The sequence below is a fragment of the Blennius ocellaris genome, assembly GCF_963422515.1.
Source record: "Blennius ocellaris genome assembly, chromosome: 4".
Taxonomy (NCBI): domain Eukaryota; kingdom Metazoa; phylum Chordata; class Actinopteri; order Blenniiformes; family Blenniidae; genus Blennius; species Blennius ocellaris.
This window is the reverse complement of record NC_137653.1, coordinates 1,104,299-1,127,297: the sequence shown is the minus strand read 5'-3', so window position 1 is coordinate 1,127,297 and position 22,999 is coordinate 1,104,299. Positions and strand designations below refer to the sequence as shown.

General features: G+C 47.2%; 2 protein-coding genes across 2 annotated transcripts in view; one reads left to right on the top strand and one right to left on the bottom strand.

Annotated features, from left to right (window-relative positions):
* Nucleotides 1-4,442: 4,442 nt before the first annotated feature.
* dennd6a (DENN/MADD domain containing 6A) overlaps nucleotides 4,443-22,999 on the bottom strand; it is a 342,604-nt gene continuing 324,047 nt past the window's right edge. The window contains exon 20 of the transcript XR_013936594.1: nucleotides 4,443-4,494. The gene's annotated coding sequence lies outside the window, so the exon portion shown is untranslated. The remainder of the gene's footprint in view (nucleotides 4,495-22,999) is intronic.
* Nucleotides 11,831-21,867, top strand: skib (v-ski avian sarcoma viral oncogene homolog b; the record flags this gene model as incomplete). The annotated part of the gene is made up of 7 exons (XM_080495329.1): nucleotides 11,831-11,971; nucleotides 16,614-16,721; nucleotides 16,836-16,927; nucleotides 17,048-17,268; nucleotides 17,927-18,171; nucleotides 18,277-18,507; nucleotides 19,760-21,867. 7 exons carry the CDS (start codon nucleotides 11,831-11,833, stop codon nucleotides 19,988-19,990), a joined length of 1,269 nt encoding a protein of 422 aa, XP_080351455.1. The 3' UTR covers nucleotides 19,991-21,867.

Genomic DNA, 22,999 nt, shown 5'->3' with positions numbered 1-22,999 from the left:
TGTGAACCTGCTGCTCCACAGCGAAGCTCCTGCAGGTTAACAGTGTCCAGCTGCCCCCCCCCCCCCCTCGTCCTCCACCCTGGGAGAAGAGAACAAACCCCACCCCGGTGCACCACCTGAGGCCCGTCATCCCCGACGCCTCGCCGCCGCGCAAATACTTTGTGCGTCGTGTCACACATGCGCCCTGATTAATCCCAGTGTTCTCTTCATTCATGGCCGGTGCGATCATCAGGCCTGTGTTCAGAGCGTCTCCAGGCTTTTAGTGGAGGAGGAGGAGGGTGGAGGAGGAGGAGGGGGGGGGGGGGGGGGGGGGGGCTGGCGCTGAAATGGGTATTTTGTGGAGTTCTGTTTGTTGAGTCAGAGCTTAGTTGGGCTCCACTGTTATGCGGTTGCCATGGAGAAAAACACAGGCTCTTGTGCAATAAAAATCATCCAGGAAAAGACATTTCCAAGAATTTTTCAGAGCGAAGAAACAGACGGCAAATTGCAGAATTCATGAGGTGATGCGGTCGGTCGGTCCACCACCCACCCACCCAACCACCCCCCCCCCCCCTCTCTCTCTCTCAGACCTCCATTTTAGAGAGCTCATATTCATTTTATGGAGGGCCGCGAGGCTCGAGCCCTCTCACCTAATTACTCCTGTAAGCAGATCTGTTTTCCTGCGAACGGAGGAGGGAAACAAAACCAGTGTTTAAGGATGGAATGCCTGATCTGAGGAACGGATGTTGTGGGTGTTTTTTATCCCCCCCGTTTCCCTCGCAGACAATTCCTCCCAACAAGTGGAAACAAGTGAAATGCTATTTGATCTCTGTCAAATATTACTGTACACACACACACACACACACACACACACACACACTTTCGCACTGTGAGGCCTTTGTACACGTGAGCCAAATCGTTGCTCTGCCAGCGAACATTTTCAGAGGCCATAACTCCTGATGTTGTTTTGAAAATGGGCTGACAGTTAATTGGTTGAACACTTATAAAAAAAAAAAAAGAAAAAACCCGGGCTGGCTCTCTCCTGTTTTTTTTTTCTTTCCTGGAGCTGTAACTCTTGCCGGTTACGTCAAGGCTCCTTATTGCACTTTAATATGGGCTCTTTCATTCTCACCATTTCCTCTCCATCTGAATGGGCCCATTAGCACATTTCAAACAGTGCAGCTCTCTGTTGTGTGTGTGAGTGTGTGTGTGTGTGTGTGTGAGTGTGTGTGTGTGCGCTTCCCTCCATTTATAACAAAACCCAGAAGGAGGACCAGGTACGTGGCTGTCTGGCACAATGAGACGCTCCTCCAGGCTTCTGGGACGAATTGGAAGTTCAAAGACACTTTTGACCAAAAGACGGCGTCTTTAAAAATCACGTCCGGCGTGAACTTTGGATGTTTCCTGGTTGAAAACCATCGTGGAGGTTTTCTAACCTGGTGACCAGGAAGGCAGCGTGTCGGCAGAGCGGGGGGGGGGTGGAGAGGAGTGAGGGGGGGGGGGGGGGGGGTTGGTATCTATAAACTTCAGCAGGATTTATTGCCCCGGTTCAACCAATTAAGCTGCTTCTCAGGACTGTGTGGGTGAAATGACATCACATGGGACCCGGAGTGAGCAGTGACCCTAACTTCACCTCTCCTTCCTCTCACAGTCTTTATGACCTCCTCTCTTAAACCTCCCCCCCCCCCCCCAACCCCCCCCGTAACCTCTGGTATTCATCCCATTTACATCTTTCCAAATAAACCTTCTAAATAAACCTGCCACCTGCCCTCCGCTGCTCTGCTCTGGCTGTCTGGGGGGGCATGGGGGGGGGGGGGGGGGAGGGGGGGTATGTGGTATGTGTGTGTGTGTGTGGGGGGGGGGGGGTTGTGGTCATGAGGCTCAGGTTACCCTGAAGGCACGGTGGCGGCTGGCGAGTCAGCTGACTCGCCAGCCGCCGCTTTTTGCAGGACTGAGTTGGTGGCTGTGATGAAGAGGAGGAGAAAGAGGAAGAGGAGGAGGAGGAGGAGGAGGAGGAAGATTTTAGGAAGCCTAATTTTGTCTAAATCCACATTATTTTAAGCGAAATGCAGCGAATTAGCGACGACGTGGTCGGTCGGTCGGTCGGTACCATGTGGGGCTGCACGTTTTGAAAGGAGGCCTCTGATTGGCTCCCAATTCTCTGACTCACCATGATGCGTTCAGATGAGGAAGCAGGGAGGCGGAGTTGAGAGGAATGCTAAAGAATTCGTCCTGCAGAATCCACACGGGGACGAATTCTACCGAAATCACGATTTCCTTTTGTACGATTTTTCACGTTTGCGCTAAATTAACACAAGTGGATCGAATACGAGACACTTTAGGAAACTACGACAAACATCTTAATTGTTCCATTATTATTCCACGTCGCTGCTTTTTGAGCTCGGGGGGTAATTCCCCCCCTCCCCCCCCTCCCCGGAGTGTTGAGTCGTCGGCGTGGCCGCGGGTTCCGCCGTCCAGACCAGATGACTGGCTCCTTGTCTGGGTCCGGCGGCGGCGCCTCGGGTCCGAGCCGCCAGCTGGACGGCCGCCGGGCGACGCTTCTGCATGTCAATGGAAAAAAAACGAATGTTCCCGACACTTTGCGAGCGTTTTCGCTTCAACGCCGGCCGGCGCGTTGAGAAACAAAAAAAAAACAAACAATATTGGGCTCAAATATTCTCCGGTAGTTTGAGTGAAATGTTGCGTGTTTCACCCGCCCGTTCTGTCATTGCTCTCTGGAGGTCCGGACCCCCCCCCCCCCCCCCCGGACCCCCCCCCCTCGTCACTGTTTGGGCTGCGTGGAGGTTCTCCAGTGACATTTTAATCGTCTCTCTGCCGCCGCTTTAGTATTAATCTGAGGGATTAAAACTCAGCAGTCAGACACTGGACTTGCTGTGTGTGTGTGTGTGTGGGGTGGTGGTGGTGGTGGGGGGGTGGAGGGGGGAGGAGAGGGGGGGTGGACATGACGCACGCCTCGCCTGCGTACCGGCTGGAAGCTCTTATCGGTGACAAAGCGAGGTTTACAGTCTGGACACATCAGACCTCTGATGAGACGACGATTCTCCGTCTGGACTCCTTTGTTTTCTTGTTTTCTTGTTTTTGTTTTTGTTTTTTGTTGGTTTTTTTTGATCGGAGCCAAACCAGAAACGTTTACGCCGTTCGGCTGCTACCTGACGGGCTTCTCTCATTGGTCGAGGGGATTCTCAGCCCTGTTCGTTTGAACTTTGTAGCCCGTTAAAAAAAAGGAAAAGAAATCATCACATCACGACTTTGGCGTCTTTGTAAAAGTCTGAGAAAGAAAAGCAGGATTAACCTTTACCATGTGGCTCAAACTGGTGACGTGACTGCTTGAAACAATGAGGGCATTGTAATAAAGCACACAAGCGTTTCCTTTTGTTTTGTTTTGTTTTTTGTTGACGGAGGGGGGCGGCGGGGGGGGGGGGGGGGGGGGGGGGGGGGGCTCACTCCAGTCCCCAGCAGCTTCCTGACAGTAAAATCTATTATTAGCCCAGATAGTTTTAATTCACTCCGTCACCAAACTCAACTTGTTTGGCTCCAGAGCGAAGATGAGTCATACAGTCGGAGGCCACCGGCCAATAGGAACGCTCGTTTACGTTGCACACGGCCTCCGTCTATTCCCACAACAAACCGCCCCCCCCCCAGAACAATGGCACAATTCTTGCTCGACTTTTGTTTATTCATTCCCCGAATGCATCCGCGGCGCTCGACTGCATAACGTCGGCGTTGGTCCGTGTTTCAGTGCGTCTGAGGCCGCGTTGCCATTGAAGACGGACTTTTGACGATTGCCTTTTGTGAGAAATATTGAATTCCCCAGTGAAATGAGAATTCCACCTCTAAAACACTCCGGCCTGTCGCTTCTTGGGACGTTTTCATGCTAAACTGGGTAAAATGCTAAACACGGCAATGTGCGAGAATATAGCCGATAAACGACGCTATTTCCTCTGCTGGGCGGAGCTTCTGACAATAACAGAGTGACATCACGAGTTGTGCACACGCCCAAGTTGTGTTTACATGATGGAGGATCAGAGTTTTTGACCACGAAGAGGCTGAATTTAACCATATTTTCATCATCATGGTCATTTCAAACCCAGTGATTGATGAAATCACCGAAGACGAGGTCCAGGTATTACTTGATTGTCTACTAGCCACCTGAGCTAGCGGTTAGCCACTAGCTGCTAGCGGCTCAAGCTAACGTCTAGCCCGTGCTCCTTTTCTCCTCTCTGTCTCTTCCAGGCTCAATCTTTCATCAAGGCCTCATAAAACGCCGACTAGAACTTCAAAACACTGTAAAAACTTGGATATTTAAGAGAGGAAACAAGCCGATATAAAACACAACAGATGAGATCTGCACAACTCGTGATGTCACACATAGGCTCCGCCCACGAAGAAGGATTCCCCCGACTTCCTCGGCTGGAGATTCAAAATTCAAACAACTTTGTTATGCGACAACAGTGGAGGGGCAGAGTCGGAGGAACCTTACAAGTAGAACCACAACTATCAAAGTAGTGTTTCACATTTCACTGGACCTTAAAGCTTCTCAGCAGCCACAACAACGTCCATTCTTCTCTAGAAATGATCTAACAACAACATGTGATTTCAGTTTTTCATGTCACATAATCCACGATAATCTGGCTCTTCAAACCTTCACTCTGTGTTTACAAATCACTGCCCTGTTGGTTCATGACGTCTCGGCCGCCGTCAGCCCGTTTGTTCCGCGGCTCAGAGGCGTGAACCTTGGCGTTGTGCTGTTTAGCGCCGTGCAACCTCTCCAGAATGTCACGGCGGTGCGGCTCCCGGGCCGGGCGATTAAGCCGAAGTGAAGGTGAGCGTGGACGCTTTTTAAACGGCGCGGAGGAATCAGGCCGGGGCCGCCGCGCTCTGCCAAGGGATTAAGCTTGCAGGCAGGCACGGCGTTGGCACCGCCGCGCGGCGGGGGATCAAGTTCTGTGCAGACACGCACACATGATGTGACGGTGTGGATCCGGCGGCGGACGCGTGGCCGCTCTGCAGCGCCGCCGCCGCCGCCACACCGCCACACCGCGACGTCAGGGCAGAACTGTGACTGTCGGGTTCATGGAAGAAACAGCCAACAAGAATTTCTCCCATTTTAACTGACGTCCCGTTAAGAACACGTCTGGAAACTTCCGAGACCAAGACTTTCTCACGTCTGTCACTTAGGCCCCGCCCACACCAGGAACCTGGTTCACCTGATCCAGGAACAGCTAAAACCAGATGTTCCTGGTTCACCTGAACCAGGAACATCTGAAACCAGGTTCCTGGTTCAGGAACATCTGGTTCAGGTGAACCAGGAACCTGGTTCACCAAAACCAGATGTTCCCGGTTCACCTGAACCAGATGTTCCTGAACCAGGAACCTGGTTTTAGATGTTCCTGGTTCCCCTGAACCAGATGTTCCTGGTTCACCTGAACCAGATGTTCCTGAACCAGGAACCTGGTTTCAGATGTTCCTGGTTCACCTGAACCAGGAACATCTGAAACCAGGTTCCTGGTTCAGGAACATCTGGTTCAGGTGAACTAGGAACATGGTTCACCAAAACCAGATGTTCCCGGTTCACCTGAACCAGATGTTCCTGAACCAGGAACCTGGTTTCAGATGTTCCTGGTTCACCTGAACCAGATGTTCCCGGTTCACCTGAACCAGATGTTCCTGAACCAGGAACCTGGTTTTAGATGTTCCTGGTTCACCTGAACCAGATGTTCCCGGTTCACCTGAACCAGATGTTCCTGAACCAGGAACCTGGTTTTAGATGTTCCTGGTTCCCCTGAACCAGATGTTCCTGGCCTGTCGTCCACATGAGGCGGTTTTAGAAACGTGAAAACAGGCTGGTTTTTTTTAACACGGGTCCCAGAGTGGGGAGATTCTAAAACCCCGGCTCGTCAAAGACGATCATCTGTGTGAAAAAAGATGAGGTAACCCCCCCCCCCCCCCCCAACGGCGGTCCGTGATGTCATCAAATAACCACAACAATCCCCTGATTGTAGAACTAGAGCAGGAATCTACTTCTAAATTTCTATGTTCTCTGTCTTCTTTTGCGTTTTTGGAGTGTTTGGTGAGTCACAGCGCCCCTAGAGGCCCGGCAGGTGTACTACAAGTCCTGAAGCCGAGACGTGTGGACGGAATCGTTTCGGGAGAAGAAAGATCGTCTTTTTTTTTTTTTTTCTTCGTGGCCTTAATTCCACTCAAGAGACAGAAAAGGAGGAAACGTATCGATTCGGCCATTTGCAGTCACGTCTTGCAAAAGCTAACGATTTACAAATGAGAATTTTTTTTCCTTCCAAAACTCATCTTGTGCTCTTCCCGGAAAGTTTGTGTGAATATGTTTTGCAGTGAGAGTTCATTTTATTCATCACGGGCACCGAATTAAATTCCACAAACGTCTGCCTGCCGATGCTCTTCCCCTCTTTCTCGTTAACCTTCATCCCCTCCGGCCTGCAGGTCGGCGCTGCAGCTGCTCCCACATTATAAGTGTGCTAAATGTTAATAGAAGCATAAAGGCTGTGTGTGTGTGTGTGTGTGTAGCTACAGATTCTGTGGGCTGATGGTTGACTCTCTACCTCCAGTCGGTGGGGGGGGGGGGCGCTGAGGCTCAAACAGCTATTTGATGCTAAGTGCCTCTGGAAATATCCATAAAATTAAATTAAATTCCCCAAAACATCAGGATAGAGAAGAATATACAAGGCGGGTAATCGTATTCAGCCACTTCCGCGCGAGACGAGCCTCCGAACGCCCGGCGCGTCTACGATTTCATATTCGGGCTGCTTTACTGCAAAGAGTACCGCGATATCATCGGACAGCACCAGTTTGACAGAAAATCCGTTTATGTGCAAGAAATGATGAACAAAGTGTGATTTTTTTTTTTTTGGGTCAGTTTCTCACTTTACATTCTTATTTTTAGATATTTAATTGGCACATAATGATGTTACTTCTCAGAAAGTCTCCAAAACCTTAAAAAAAAAGTCGTAATTCCAAATATTTAGAAGAAAAAAACAAACCATCTCGGGATGAGAAAGCATTAATAGAGTTTTATTGAGTTTGGATTCATCCTCACCTACATTTTGTATAAACTAAGTGTAAAAAGCACCTTGCAGGTGAAGATTATGTTAATGTTATTGTAAAATCAAAATTATTTTTTTAGATAATTTAGAGAGGCTGAGCCGAGCTGTGATTGGCTGATGGGGTCAAAGTGGGCGGGGCCTCGGAGGAGACAAAAGCTGAGTCAAGTGAAACGGCCTCTTTCTGTTTCTGCTACACCGACCAGGTGCTGCATTGTTGTGTGTGTGTGTGTGTGTGTGTGTGTGTGTGTGTGTGTGTGTGTGTGTGTGTGCGTGTGTGTGTGCGTGTGTGTGTGTGTGCGCTCACCCCCAACGTGACCTTTCGGACTTTCCGTTGCAGCTTCACATCTGCCGAATGTGAAAATCTGCTGGTCTGATTTTCCACGATTCCAGTTTTATACCAAAAAAAACAAACAAACAATGAAAAGGAAACGACTTGAACAAACATCAGACACGGTTTAATTCTGGTTTTGTTTTTTTTAAAACATCCAGAACCAGACGAACCAGAAATGCAGCTCTGATTCATCGTGGCCTTGAAATGCAACGAAGCACAATTATGACCCGATGTAGTACCGTAGTACCGTAGTACTGTAGTGTGTGTGTGTGTGTGTGGTTCCAGACAGCTATCTGCTGAATTTGGCGCTCGGTGCGTCTATAAATAGTTCCCCGCCGCCGCACGTTTCCCTTCCTGAGATAAGTCATACCGAACATGCTCACGCTAATAAAACTTAATCTGCAGCCGAACCTTTGAGGGTCGAGTTCCTCGTCCGCTGAAATAACTGACGGCTCCTTTTCACCGTGAGGTCATCATCCTCCTCGGGGGGGGGGGGGGGGGGGGGCGGCGGCCATGTTGGACCTAAACTGGAATTCGTCACATGACCTCCCGCTTCACTTCAGGAGCGGATTTTTTGTATTTATTTTGTTTCCCATGACAGGAATTTAAAAGTCGTCAGATTATTGTTGACTTCATCGTCTCCATGTGTTTTAATCCGGGTTTTGGCGGGGGAGGGGGGGAGACCAAGCAGACGGGGGCTCGTTCTCCCTGCGTCGTCACGGCAACCGGAAGCTCCGGCCTCTCATGGGGCCGCGGCGACGCCCCCTACAGGGACGAGGCGGAAGCAGCGGATAAAGCGAGAATAAAGTCGCTTATTTACCATCTTTCACTCAGAATAAAACCTTCATGGCACTATTTTATTTACACGTTTGACCCAAACTGGTGAATGACTTAAAGTCACAGCTGTCGCTAGAATTCTCTGAATGAATTAATCTTTTTTTTTTTTTTTATTTCGAACATGTATTAAAAAAATATGTGGCTATTTGTACATACAAAAGAAAGAAAGAGTAAAAATAAACATAAACATAGAGCCAGTACAGAACAAAACACTGCACATTGTCAGAAAAAGGAGTAGAAGTACCTATTCTTTAGTTTGTACTCAGCCTTATAACTACATTATACTAAATACTAAATAATAGAATTTGTATACGTATATACATATATTGTTTACGTACATTTAAAACACATCATTACTTGCAGGACGGAGGTTCAGCGTTCAGCCTCTTCCTGAATAAAGGAAGTCTGAGGAATGAATTTGACGCAGAAGTTTCTCTGCTACTGTTGTTGTTGTTGTTGTTGTTGTTGTTGTTGTTGTTGTTGTTGTTGTTTGCTTTAATGGCTGTCTGGACGCTCCGTCACTTCATAACGCCGCCGTGAACCGTTCTGCGTCGAGCTGCGTGGATCTTTAGGAGATTTTCCACCTTGAGGACAACAGCCTGTCCAGCGTCCAAAGACAATTAGGACAATCCAATAAGCCTTACTGTAAGGCCGACCGTATGCCAGGCCCCGTGGCTGGACGGACAGACTGTCTCCGTATTACTGTCTCTGAGGGACTGTCTCGGACTGACTGTCTCTGAGTGTCTGTCTCTGAGGGACTGTCTCTGAGGGACTGTCTGTCTTACTGTCTCGGACTGACTGTCTCTGAGTGTCTGTCTCTGAGGGACTGTCTCTGTCTTACTGTCTCTGTCTTACTGTCTCTGTCTTACTGTCTCTGTCTTACTGTCTCGGACTGACTGTCTCTGAGTGTCTGTCTCTGAGGGACTGTCTCTGTCTTACTGTCTCTGTCTTACTGTTTCTGTCTTACTGTCTCTGACTGACTGTCTCTGAGTGTCTGTCTCTGACTTACTGTCTCTGTCTTACTGTCTCTGAGTGTCTGTCTCTGAGGGACTGTCTCTGATGGACTGTCTCTTCATGTCTGTCTCTGAGTGTCCCCACCGCCCCGTCTCACTGCAGCTCCATGAGCCAAACATCCTCCAAGTTGTCCAGCGGAGACGCAGGACATTGATGAATTAAAGTCTGATTGAGGGGAAACGGGAGCTTCTATCAGTTTGGAGGACGGATGAAGTTTCGGAGATATTCTGGGCTCCGACCAATAATCCCCGTCCCCCCCCTTGTCCCCCGTCCCCCCCCCCTTGTCCCCAGTCCCCCCCAGCTGCTACGAGGTGACCGCAGGGTTTATATAAATCGGGGGAGTGACGTACAGTTTGATGCAGCGGCGAGCGTCCACGCCAACCCCCCCCCCCCCCCTCCCGGGGGGGATCGCGTTACTAAAACTAGCTTCCCCTCACTTCCAACTAAGGCGGGCGGGCGTGCCAGTTGGTGTGTCCTTGAGTGAGACAGCGCCCCGCTAAGCACATGGCGATCCGGGGATTACGTTCGGGGCTTTGGGACGGGAAAGGAGGCCGTAATCTGAGACTGTTGTGTCTTGTTGCCGTGCACTTTTCTTAATGCCGCGCTGCCGTGCGGCGAGCGGCGGCGTTCCGTGACCCAGGAAGTTCAGCTGCGGGACCTATATCGGTCCCGGCAGACGCTGCTTTTTGTTTCCCCGTAATTTCATTAGCGGTTTATAATTTAGCGCCACGACAGATGCGGGAGAGGGAGGGGTGGGGGGGAGGCGGGGGAGGGGGGGGGGGGGGGGATTGGCGTTCAGCCGCCGGTCGCCGCCACACGCTTTGAAAAGACGTGAAAAGAATTCGAGGGCTTTACTTCGCGGCTCAAGATTACATGAAGTCGCTACGACGGCGATCACCGCCTTTAAATATACACTGGCTGTGTGCGTGTGTGTGTGTGTGTGTGTGTGTGTGTGTGTGTGTGTGTGTGTGTGTGTGTGTGTGTGTGTGTATGTGTGCTCTCGTCATTAACAAAATAAGAACAGCACCCCCTTGTGGCTGAAAAACCACAGTTTCCACACCGTTTGCGTGGAAACGGACGTCGTTTCCAAAGCGTTTGCGTAAAAACGCTTAAATACGTCCCTGAAAGGAAACGTGTCCTTTAACGTCTCCAGTTAGCGACGTTTATTTTTACTTCCCGGGAATGAAAGGACGCGACGAATCCAGCGCTACGCGGCGGCCAATCAGACTCCAGCGGCTCCACCGCAGGCCCCGCCCCCGTCTTGAAGGAACAATGCGTATTATTGACCGCGCCGACAGAAATGTTGAAAGGATGTTTGTATTTTTTTTGGCAGATGGGACGATGAGGCGGTTTCGCCGCCCGTCTGGGGCCTTTTGTCTGCTCACATTTGAATATTACAACACTAATCGCCGAGGTTATAAAAACACGAGCCGAACCTTTTAATAACCGACCATCCAGTTTGTCTGAATACACTTGTCTTGCCGATTCGACGACGTGACGGAGGAGTTTGGACTCGTACCAATTTAAGCGGACGTTCAGTTTGTTTGCTTGTCAAACACGAGAGATTTGAGCACCGATGAGGAGAAACGTCCTGGAAAAGCAGACAAGTGCAAACGCGCCTCGCAACAGAAACCTGGAAACCTCGTGGAAAAATGATTGAGAGTTGAGAAAAGTCTCCCACATGATGGAGCTTTTCCTCAGCTTCAAGACGACGTATTACTTGTGTTGCTACGTCGACTAGCAAGCGAACTACGAATGTTTTGTGTGGATTTTCTAGCCTGGGATCTACATGTTGAGCTCCAGACGGAGACCTATCCAAGATGGCGGCGCCGAGAGGCGTCTCGTGTTTATATTCATGCCGCCAATGACAACTTTTAGATGCCTCACATCGCCGCCATCTTGGAGAGGTCACCCGCTCGTGCTAAACAGAAAGATCAAAGGCTAGAAGATCCACAAAAACATTTGTAGCTCGCTTGCTAGTCCACGTAGCGACACAAGTTATACCTCATGTTGAAGCTGAGGAGAAGCTCGTGGACGAGCAAACGAGCTCCGGGTGTTTTTGTGGATTTTCTAGCCTTTGATCTTTCTGTTTAGCACGAGCGGGTGACCTCTCCAAGATGGCGGCGCTGGAGGTGTGTAGCGTGAACAGGCACTGATAGGCATCTGTTGTTATATATATCTATGAACCAGCACCTGTCAGGCCTGATGGACTCCTCGTCCAGTCATGCTCTCTCATCCTCCCCCCCCCCCGACTGAAAACACCGCCTACTTAAAATGTCCGCATGTCGCCGCCGCCGGCGACCCGATGTAATTCCTAATCAGATTAAAACTTCCCCCGGCTGCCGGGTGGAAAACTGACGACAAGTCGAGTGAGAAGAAATGTTGTTTCGTTGCCGCGCCGGCCCTTTAATCAGCGTCGTCTGGTGTCTCCGCTGACGCCCCCCCCTCCCCCTCCCCCCCTCGCCTCACCACGTTCAAGATGTCACCATCAGACCTTTTTTTTTTCTTCTTCTTCTTCTTCCCTCCCTTCCAAACCGCCTCGATACCAAATGTTTAGTCACGGCGTTACGACATGAGCTCAGCAGACGCCCGCTTGCCGATCGGCTCCACGTCCGACCGGCGGCTCGGCGGGCGCCACGCTCCAGTTAGCACGATATCGACTCTCTGCTGTGGGTTGCGGGTCGAACGCCGGCCTCCCGGCGGATATCGACACGTTTGTGTGTGTGTGTGTGTGTGTGTGTGTGTGTGTGTGTGTGATTATATCTGGCGTGAGACGTATCTGGGGCTCGTCCTGCGCGTTCCCTCGCCGTTACGCGGCGCTAATTAAAAAAATAAAAAATAATAAAAAAGCATGTCTGCTCTCGCCCGGCCGCCATTAAGACCCGCTTTGGCCTCCAGGTTCTGCTTTGAAGCCGCCGCAAAGAAACATCCCACAATAGCTAGTTGAAAAGGGCAATGCTTGAATGGAGGTGGAGGGGGGGGGGTAGGGAGGGGGGGGAGGGGGGGGTGTACTTGGCCTTCAAGTATACATTCCTTCAGCTCAGTGCTTCCTCTGTGCCCCCCCCCCCCACACCACACACACACACACACTCAAGACTGAGTTCCCACAGGGGACTGGGCCAAAGCAAACTCCTCAGAGGAAGTCTGCCTCTCCTACCAGGGAGAAGGAGGGAGGGAGGGAGGGAGGGAGGGGGGGAGGAGGGAGGGAGGGGGGGGACGTCCTCCTCCAGCCGGGGGTGTTATGACTCGGCGGCCATGCTGTGTCTATGATGTGGCGGCGAGCGAAGCCGGAGCGGCTGCTCTCCTGTGAGGTCAGTGTCACATTTAGCCGGCGGCCCCCGGTGGTGTCTGGGAGCGCCGGCGCTCTGTTATGTCTGCAGCTCGCCGCTTCCTGCAGCTGCAAATAGACGCCGACGGGCCTCGACGTCCTCCGTCAGGAAAACAACCGTCACCTCCGTAATTACAGAGTCTGATTACGCCGGAGCGGCGGCGGCGGTTCCCTCCCTCCCTCCCTCCCTCCCTCCCTCCCTCCCTCCCGGCCTCCCACAGGTGAGGGGGGGTCGAGTCACCGCCGCCGCTACGCCACGGCCTGGAAGCATTAACCTACAGCGGCTAAACCAAACAGTGTGTGTGTGTGTGTGTGTGTGTGTGTGTGTGTGTGTGTGTGTGTGTGTGTGTAATGTGGCGACAGGTTAGACAGGTAGAGACATTTGCGAGGAAGCGAGACATGAAGGGGGCGTGGCCAGACAAACATGTAAGGCACACCTGGCGAGGCTCATGGAGGCAGAATTCAAACAGGAAAGTGGTGCGACGAGTTTTTTTTTTTTTTTTTTACTTGATTCAGCCGCGGATTCGTAAAACGACAAAAAATTCTTAAAATTTTTTTTATTTATTTATTTATTTCGTTTTTACTTGATTCAGCCGCAGATTCGTCAAACCACTAAAAATTATTAAAAAAATATTTTTTTTTTTTTACTTGATTCAGCCGCAGATTCGTCAAACCACTAAAAATTATTTAAAAAAATTTTTTTTTTTTTACTTGATTCAGCCGCAGATTCGTAAAACGCCAAAAACAAATTAATTTTTTTTTACTTGATTCAGCCGCAGATTCGTCAAACCACTAAAAATTATTAAAAATATATATATTTTTTTTTTACTTGATTCAGCCGCAGATTCGTAAAACGACAAAAACAAATTATTTTTTTTTAATTATTTTTTTACTTGATTCAGCCGCAGATTCGTCAAACCACTAAAAATTATTAAAAATATATATATTTTTTTTTTTACTTGATTCAGCCGCAGATTCGTAAAACGACAAAAACAAATTATTTTTTTTTAATTATTTTTTTACTTGATTCAGCCGCAGATTCGTCAAACCACTAAAAATTATTAAAAATATATATTTTTTTTTTTTACTTGATTCAGCCGCAGATTCGTAAAACGACAAAAACAAATTATTATTATTATTTTTTTTTTTTACTTGATTCAGCCGCAGATTCGTCAAACCACTAAAAATTATTTAAAAAAATTTATTTTATTTTTTTTTACTTTATTCAGCCGCGGATTCGTTAAACAAAAAAAATTTAAAAAAAAAAAGTTCTTTATTTTACTTGATTCAGCCGCAGATTCGTCAAACAACTAAAAAAATCAATTTTTTATATATTTTTTTAAAATGTATTTTTATTTTTATTTTATTTTTTACTTGATTCAGCCGCGGATTCGTCAAACAACTAACAAAATATATTTTAAACATTAATTTTTTTTAATCTGCTGGCTCGCTCGTCGAGTTTCGTCTCTTCTCACACTGAGAACAAGAAACGATTCGCCCTGAATTCTGATGCACTGAATCATTTCCCACGTTTCTTTTACTCTCTGAGCAAACGTGTCATGAGACGAGAGAGCGAAGCCGTTTGGACGCCCAGAGGTTCTCACGTTATCGTTTAGTCTACAAGCTGGACGGAAAACAAAACACAAAAAAGATCCGTGACAGTTTCCACAGCACATATTGATCATATTTAAACAGCATGTTTGGTCTTTTTTACTCCAAAACCACTAAAATTATTTTCTCCGAACTGAAAGCAGCTTCATGAATCACTTATCGACTTGTCACTTTGGCATTATTTATGTTTTTTTTTTTACTTTTTCTTGACGTTGGAAGACAAATATTTGCACTTTTCGCTCCTGACCTGCTTCAAGCTGCTTTTTTTTGTGTTAAACCTCTTTTGGTACAAAATAAGAGTCCTCTCAGTGATTTATGTACATTGCACTCAGTTTTAGTTGATTTAAAAATAAATAAATGTTCTGTGTTCCTGCTTAATATCACACGTATTTCCATACAAGACAAACAAATAATAAACTTTAAAAAAAGGCTTTAACAAGCAGTAAAATTAAAAGTTATTTCTGACTTACTTTGCTACTTATAATAAGTTAAATACTTACTTTTGCGCTTCCTGCTTAAACAAATGTTTGTTGTTGTACTTATGGAAAGTTTGACGACTTCTGACATTCTGCAGCTTTAAAACCAGTCGATCGTCACCGTTTGGATTCTTTACCTTCATTAAAGTGTTTCTGACGACAACTTGAGCAACACACACACACACATACACGTTTACACACACACACATACACGTTTACACACACACACATACACGTTTACACACACACACATACACGTTTACACACACACACACACATTTACATGCACGTTTACACACACACACATACACGTTTACACACACACACACACACACATTTACACACACATACACATTTACACACACACACACACACATTTACACACACACACACGCACACATATATATACACACACATACATATATATACACACACATACACATGTATACACACACATACACATTTACACACACACACACACACATTTACACACACACACGCACACATATATATACACACACATACATATATATACACACACATACACATTTACACACACACACACACACATTTACACGCACACACGCACACATATATATACACACACATACATATATATACACACACATACACATTTACACTCACACACACGCACACATATATATACACACATACACATGTATACACACACATACACATTTACACACACACACACGCACGCACGCACGCACGCACGCACACACACACACACACACACACACACACACACACACACACACACACACACACACACACACACACACACACACCTGCAGTGGATTCTTGCGATTCTTGCTTCATATGGGAAATCAATGAGACATGATTCATCACTTGATGAATTTCTCCATAATTTTCATCTCTTTCATATCGGGGGGACGGGAGGGGGGGGGGGGGGGGGGGGGTGCAGGGGTGGGGGGGGGGGGGTGCAGTGCTGCTGCAGGAGTCTCTCTCTCTCTCCTCCATTGAGTATTTTGAAGGTAGACGCCAGCCACTCGTGTTGAATCACGCAGACGAGGAGGAGGAGGAGGGTGGGTGGAGTGTGTGTGTGTGGGGGGGGGGGGGTGTTTGCCATTCCTGCAGGCAGGATGTCATCGTAGTGAGTAAGACAGCGACAGGCAGGTCTGTGCCGGCCTCCTGCACAGGTAAACAGATCCTCTGTCTGACAAGTGCAGACCTGAGAACCACACACACACACACACACACACACACACACACACACACACACACACACACACACACACACACACACACACACACACACACACACACACACACACACACACACACACACACACACACACACACACAGGATGGGGGTTCAGTGTTTGGCAGCTCCAGCGTTTCCACTCTGCAGCCTCACACTGATGCTTCAGAACACTTTTCCCCTCGATCGTCTGTCAGGTCTGAGTGCAATTACCTCAACTCGTCTTCCTCCTCCTCCTCCTCCTCTTCCTCCTCCTCTTCCTCCCCGTCTCCTCCCCGTCTCCTCACCGCCACACTGCTGCGGTCGGGGAAGTCGATCTGCTCCACCTGACGGCGCCTCCTCGGCCTGGCAGGGAGCGATGCAGCGCTGCTGGCTGCCTGCCAGGCCGGCTCCAGTGTCTGCTCACACACACACACACACACACACACACACACACACACACACACACACACACACACACACACACACACACACACACACACACACACACACACACACACACGCCCAGGAGACTGGAGACTCACTCAGACATCCTCGCTCCTCCTCGTCTCGGCTTCTCTTCTCCACAGTTCCACTGATTTCCTCCCTCTGACCTTCTGCTGCTCATTACAACCTTCTGACTGATTGGTGTGAACCTCGGTTAATCAACCCTCTCTCTCTCTCTCTCTCTCTCTCTCTCTCTCTCTCTCGCCCTCAGTCTCCCAGCCCCGTCCCCGCCAAGAAGCCCAAATTCAACAAGCTCTTCTCGCCGTCCTCCGACAAAGACAGGAAACCCGACTGGCTGCAGTCTCTGTCTGCTCACAAGGTGTGTGACGCTGGTCTGGTCTGGTCTGGCCTGGCCTGGCCTGGTCTGGCCTGGCCTGGTCTGGTCTGGTCTGGAAGTCCTCTGGTCTCACTTCTTCTCCTCGTTGTGTCTCAGGACCTGAAGCAGGTCCAGCTGAAGCAGAGACCCTCGGCGTTCCGGCCCTGGTCTCCTAAAGCCTCCGAGAAAGAGAAGACAGAGGTGGAGAGGTGAGTCCCCCCCTCCCCCCCCAACCCTAACACCCCCCCCACAACCCTAACACCCCCCGTCTCCCCCCCAGAAAACGATTTCAATGACATGATCTTTGTGTCCCCCCCCCCCCCCCGTAGGCCCTGCTCTAAGACCCAGGAGGCCCCGGCCGCCCCCCCTGCCCCCCCGCCTCCTCCCAAGGACGGCCACAGTCCCAGCAGGGGGCCCGCCGCCATCGCCAGGCACGAGCTTCATAATGGCGACGCCCACAAGGCGGCGAAGGCAGCCCCCGCCCCCGCCCCCGCCGACGCCGCCGACATGGACACGGACGGAGAGATCGACGTGGACGACGTGGACGACGGTGAGACTCGATTTGGGGGAGTTGGAAAAAAAACAAAACATTAAAAAAAATCCTACAAAACAAAAGCATAAAAAGAAGCAGAGAAGTTGGAGACAGATTGTCCAATGACGAGTTTTTTCATTGAGCCACAGTCCAGCGGGCTCAGGGCGAACCCGCTGCAGCTGCGCCCCCTTGTGTCCGATGTGGGAAGTACAAGGGGGAAAACAACAGACTTCTTCCTGCATGGAGGAATTCAATCAACATTATTATATATATATAAATATATAAATATGAAGAGGGAAGATCAGGCTGTTTCTAAATGATTATTTATCTTCACTTGAACTCTTTCGTCCCCGTCGCCCTCAGACGTCTGAACAGCTTCCCACATGTTTACATTTGCACATCTCGCTTTCTTACTAATATTTTTGCACTGCTCCGTTATCTTACTTCATTTTATATTCTATTTTTTGTGTATATACTTATTTATGTATGTCGGCTCCAGGGTAGACGGCAAAATAGGAATTCCATTCACTGTGAAACCTGGATGTTACTGTTGATGTGACAATAAAACACCTTGAACCTTGAACCTTGAACCTTGAGTCTGGAACTTTGTGTTCTGTTGGGTCTTTTTTGTAATAAACAGACGATAAGTAAATAAACCGTCTCCGTCTCCCCTCAGGTCCGCCCCCGGCCTCCTCGCTGGCCCCGCCCCCGTCCACTCAGAGCTCCGCCCACTCCCGGGACCGCTCGCCCTTCCTGCCGCCCTCCGCCCACCCCGAGCTGGACTCCATGAGACAGATGCTGTCCGGCGGCTTGGACACCCGGGAGTCCCGGGAGAAGCTGCTGCAGGAGGTCGTCCGCATGCGGGTGAAGCAGGAGGAGAAGCTGGCGGCGGCGGTGCAGGCCAAGCGCAGCCTTCAGCAGGTACCACCGGGCCCCTCCACCTCCACCTCCACCTCCGCCTCCGTCCAGGACAGACGTCCTCCCGTAGAGCGAAGACAAACTGTCAAACCTCCGTTGCTCCCGCAGGAACTGGAGTTCGTGAGGGTGGCGAAGAAAGGCCGTCTCCGCGACGCCATCGAGGCCAAACGCAACCTGAGGAAGGAGATCGAGCGGCTGCGCGGCGACTGGGAGAGGAAGATGCGGGAGGCGGACGAGGCGTGTGGACGGCTGAGGACGGAGCTGGACAGGGAGAGACAGACACGGGTCTGTGACAAAGGCTGCGAGGCCGAGAGACTCCGGGTCAAATACTCCTCTCAGGTAAACCCCCCCGGGTCCGAAGTCGGCAAATCACGACTGCAAAACGCTGCGGCGGAAAACGCTTTGTGTCAAGTGGCAAAATTAGGAATTACCGTATTTTCCAGACCGCAGAGCAGCTGGATTTGAGGAGCACCTGCAGGATTTAACAAAAAAAACCAAACATAAATAAGACGAACGGGACGAGAATTTCCCTGCAGGAACATGAAGATTGATCGTAGTTTATTAGTTTCATTATGTCTTTGAACTCGGAACAGCATTTATTGAACAAAATCTTCTTTTTTTTTTTCAAAAACAAATGATTGGGAAGCTTAACGGCAGTAGAAAGTCTGACGAGTGGAATCCTTTATGATCAAAAAAAAGGCTACGAGGAGTTTGAATTGATTAATGTGGTCAAACGAACACGTATATTTTTTGGTTTTTTCAAAGCTTTGCGTACAAAATTTGAACTAAAAGTGGCAAAATTAGGAATTACCGTATTTTCCAGACCGCAGAGCAGCTGGATTTGAGGAGCACCTGCAGGATTTAACAAAAAAACTCAAAAAACAAACATAAATAAGACGAATGTGACGATATGTCGTAACGGGGAAAGAATTTCCCTGCAGGAACACGACGATTGATCGTAGTTTATTAGTTTCATCATGTCTTTGAACTCGGAACAGCATTTATTGAACAAAATCCTTTTTTTTTTTCAAAAACAAATGATTGGGAAGCTTAACGACAGTAGAAGGTCTGACTTTTGTTTTTTCAAAGCTTGGTGTACAAAATTTGAACTAATATTGCTGCCAATTCAAAAAGTGGCAAAATTAGGAATTACCGTATTTTCCAGACCGCAGAGCAGCTGGATTTGTGGAGCACCTGTTTTCAAAAACAAATGATTGGGAAGCTTAACGACAGTCGAAGGTCTGACGAGTGGAATCCTTCGTAATTAAAAAAAAGCAACTACGAGGAGTTTAAATTGATTAATCTGGTCAAACGAACACGTATATTTTTGGGGTTTTTTCAAAGCTTTGTGTACAAAATATTGCTGCCAATTCAAAAAGTGACAAAATTAAAACTTCCCCCCCTCAAGATTTAATAAAAATTTAACTAGTAAGTAGAATTTCCAAATAATTTTGCATCCAGTGTATTGATTTTAGTTTGGAATGGTTCCTTTTCCATCTTTGTTCCTTCTATTATTTATGTATTTAAATGGCCGTTTCCCCGCCTTGCTGACCGTGTTGTCGTCGTTGTTGTTGTTGTTGTTGTTGTGCAGATCGAGGAGCTGCACACGCAGCTGCAGCAGGCGGAGGCGGACCGCGAGCTGCTGCGGCGGGAGCTGCAGCAGGAGCGGGAGGCCCGGCAGAGCCTGGAGGGCGTCGTCAAGGACCTCCAGGCCCAGCTGGCCCTGCAGGCCGCCGCCAAGGACACGGGGACGGACATGGACATGGACACGGACACGGACACGGACAGACAGAGCGCTCAGCTCATCACCAACGGATCCTAAAGTTGCACATTTCTTAAAAAAACACAAAAAACAAACAAACAATGAAACTGGACTCAAGAGACTGGATGGAAAACGGACTTTATCTCAACTTCCTGTTGGGAGAAATTCAGCAAAGTAAAGGTTTTTGTAGAGAAAAAACAACAACAACAAGTCACATGTAACGGTAAACATGAATATAATAATGAATGAACTGGAAAGTAGCATGACGTGTGAGCATGTTTCAGAGCGGGAGACACTTCAGCCATCAACTCGTCCGACGACTCGTTTTTTTTTGGTTTTGTTTTTTTTTTGTTTTTGTTTTTGGTATAAGCTATTCTAAGATGTGCAAATATAGCTACATAACACTACTTGAATATGAAGGGAAGAAACATGAGCAGTCGGGGGGGGGTTAAAAAAAAAAAAAAAAACAACTCTTGGTGCCACACAAAAAAGAAAGAAAGAAGATTGGTACACTCAAGGTGTCGTTGCAGACCACTGGAAACAAGAGACACACGTTTACCACTATTTACTTTTAATATCCGCTTGCTTTTTATAACTGTGTAGAAGATGTACTTTTTAAGAAATATTGCTTGCGCAGCACTGTTAACCCACAGGCAAGATCTTAAAACAAAAAAGAAAGAAAAATTCTACCAAAAAAAAAATAAAAAAAAATAAGGTTCATCCATATACCGACATGTACGCATGTATACCAGCTTATCTACCTTTTGTATTTTATAAACCTGAAGTATTGGAGGTTTGGCCTTCAGGTCCTCCACTGTTTAGATACTTTATGGAAGTGTTACGTTTTTTTCTTGTTGTTTTCCAGTAATGTTTGTTTTTTTTGGTTTTGTTTTTTTTTCTCTACCGCATCAAACCGTGTGGTAAATAACAGATATTCTTGCCCGTGTTTATTCTCCATAAGCCTACAAACACACTCCTTTTAACAAAAAAAAAAAAAAAAGAAAAAGAGAGAGAAACGGTACTTCAAGTTTTTGTACGGAGTATTGTAAAATAATTTATATTCCACATTAATTTGCTGCCTATCAACTGAAAGCATTCATTTCTAGTCGCTGGTTTTAGGGCTCTTAAATCAACAATTGCTGTTTATATGAACAACATTTCTACATATATACAAAATATGGATATATATTTTTTTACTTTTAAAGAAAAAGGAATTGCACTTTTTAACGAAAGAACCTTGCGTTGCGCATTGTACTCCCTGTTACACTTTTTGAAATCACAAAGCTGACACGAGCTTAGAATTTAAATCAACTTTCCCTCGGTCTCCTCTGATGTAAATACGATGATATTGTAAATAAGATGTTTGTTGGTATGGTATGTTTGCTTGCTCCAGACTTAAAATTGATTATGAATATTATTTTTTGCTCTTACTTGAAACCAAAAAGAGACTCTTATTTGGATTTGCAAAAAGAAAAGAAAGAAAATCAAAGCCTCCACTTTCATTGTTGCTGATCGACGCCGTCACAGAGCTTTGATCTCAACGGGAGGAACGACTCAACCCCTATGATCTCTTTCTTTTCTCCTCTAAAGATCTTTATTATTTGATTAATTATAGAGTATATATGGCACCACAGACCAAAAACTGACAAATGGATTTGAATCCTCGGCGTCTCCTCCTCCCCAGTGGGATTAGAGTAGAAGTTCCATCATCTCCTTTCTCCTCCACGACAAACACTTTGATGTCTTATCATTACGATACCCTCGCTCAGTATTTGTTGGGTACAGTGTAATAGCAATATCCATTTTGTTAGCTGATGCTGTCGTAGTTTTTGGTTTGGAAGTGGGCTTTCACTTGCCTCTTGTTTCAATGTTTTGTTTTTCTTTCGGAAAACTTGTATGATACCCATTAAAATCTAAATCAGTCCCACTGCGTCTGGAAAAGCTCTTTTCTTTCCTCGCCGAAAAAAAAAGGAGAATTTCATTAAAAGAGTTCATCTGGTTTATTGTGACTGAATATGGCGGCGCGGGAGGGACGATGCCGCGCAGCGGCGCAATCCACAACGCAACTACAACAAACTAATACACAACAACAAACTACAATGCAACAATAAAAACTATAACTCAACAACTAAATCCACAACAACAGCAAACAACAATGCAACAATTAAAACTACAATGCAACAACAACAAACTACAACACGACAAAAACTAACTCAACAACTAAAACTACAATGAAACAACTACAATGCAACAACAAACTGCAACGCAACAACTAAATGTACAATGCACGAACAGCAAACTACAATGCAACAACAACAAACTACAACGCAACAACTAAATCTACAATGCACGAACAGCAAACTACAATGCAACAACAACTACAATGCAACAACTAAAACTACAACACAACAACAAACTACAATGCAACAACTAAAACTACAACGCAACAACTAAATCTACAATGCAACTACAACAAACTACAACACAAAACAAAAACTACAATGCAACAACTAAAACTACAACGAAACAACTACAACGCAACAACAGCAAACAACAATGCAACAACAAACTACAACGCAACAACCAAAACTACAATGCAACAACAACAAACTACAACACGACAAAAACTAACTCAACAACTAAAACTACAATGAAACAACTACAATGCAACAACAAACTACAACGCAACAACTAAATGTACAATGCACGAACAGCAAACTACAATGCAACAACAACAAACTACAACGCAACAACTAAATGTACAATGCACGAACAGCAAACTACAATGCAACAACAACAAACTACAACGCAACAACTAAATCTACAATGCACGAACAGCAAACTACAATGCAACAACAACTACAATGCAACAACTAAAACTACAACACAACAACAAACTACAATGCAACAACTAAAACTACAACGCAACAACTAAATCTACAATGCAACTACAACAAACTACAACACAACAAAAACTAACTCAACTAAAACTACAACACAAAACAAAAACTACAATGCAACAACTAAAACTACAACGAAACGACTACAACGCAACAACAGCAAACAACA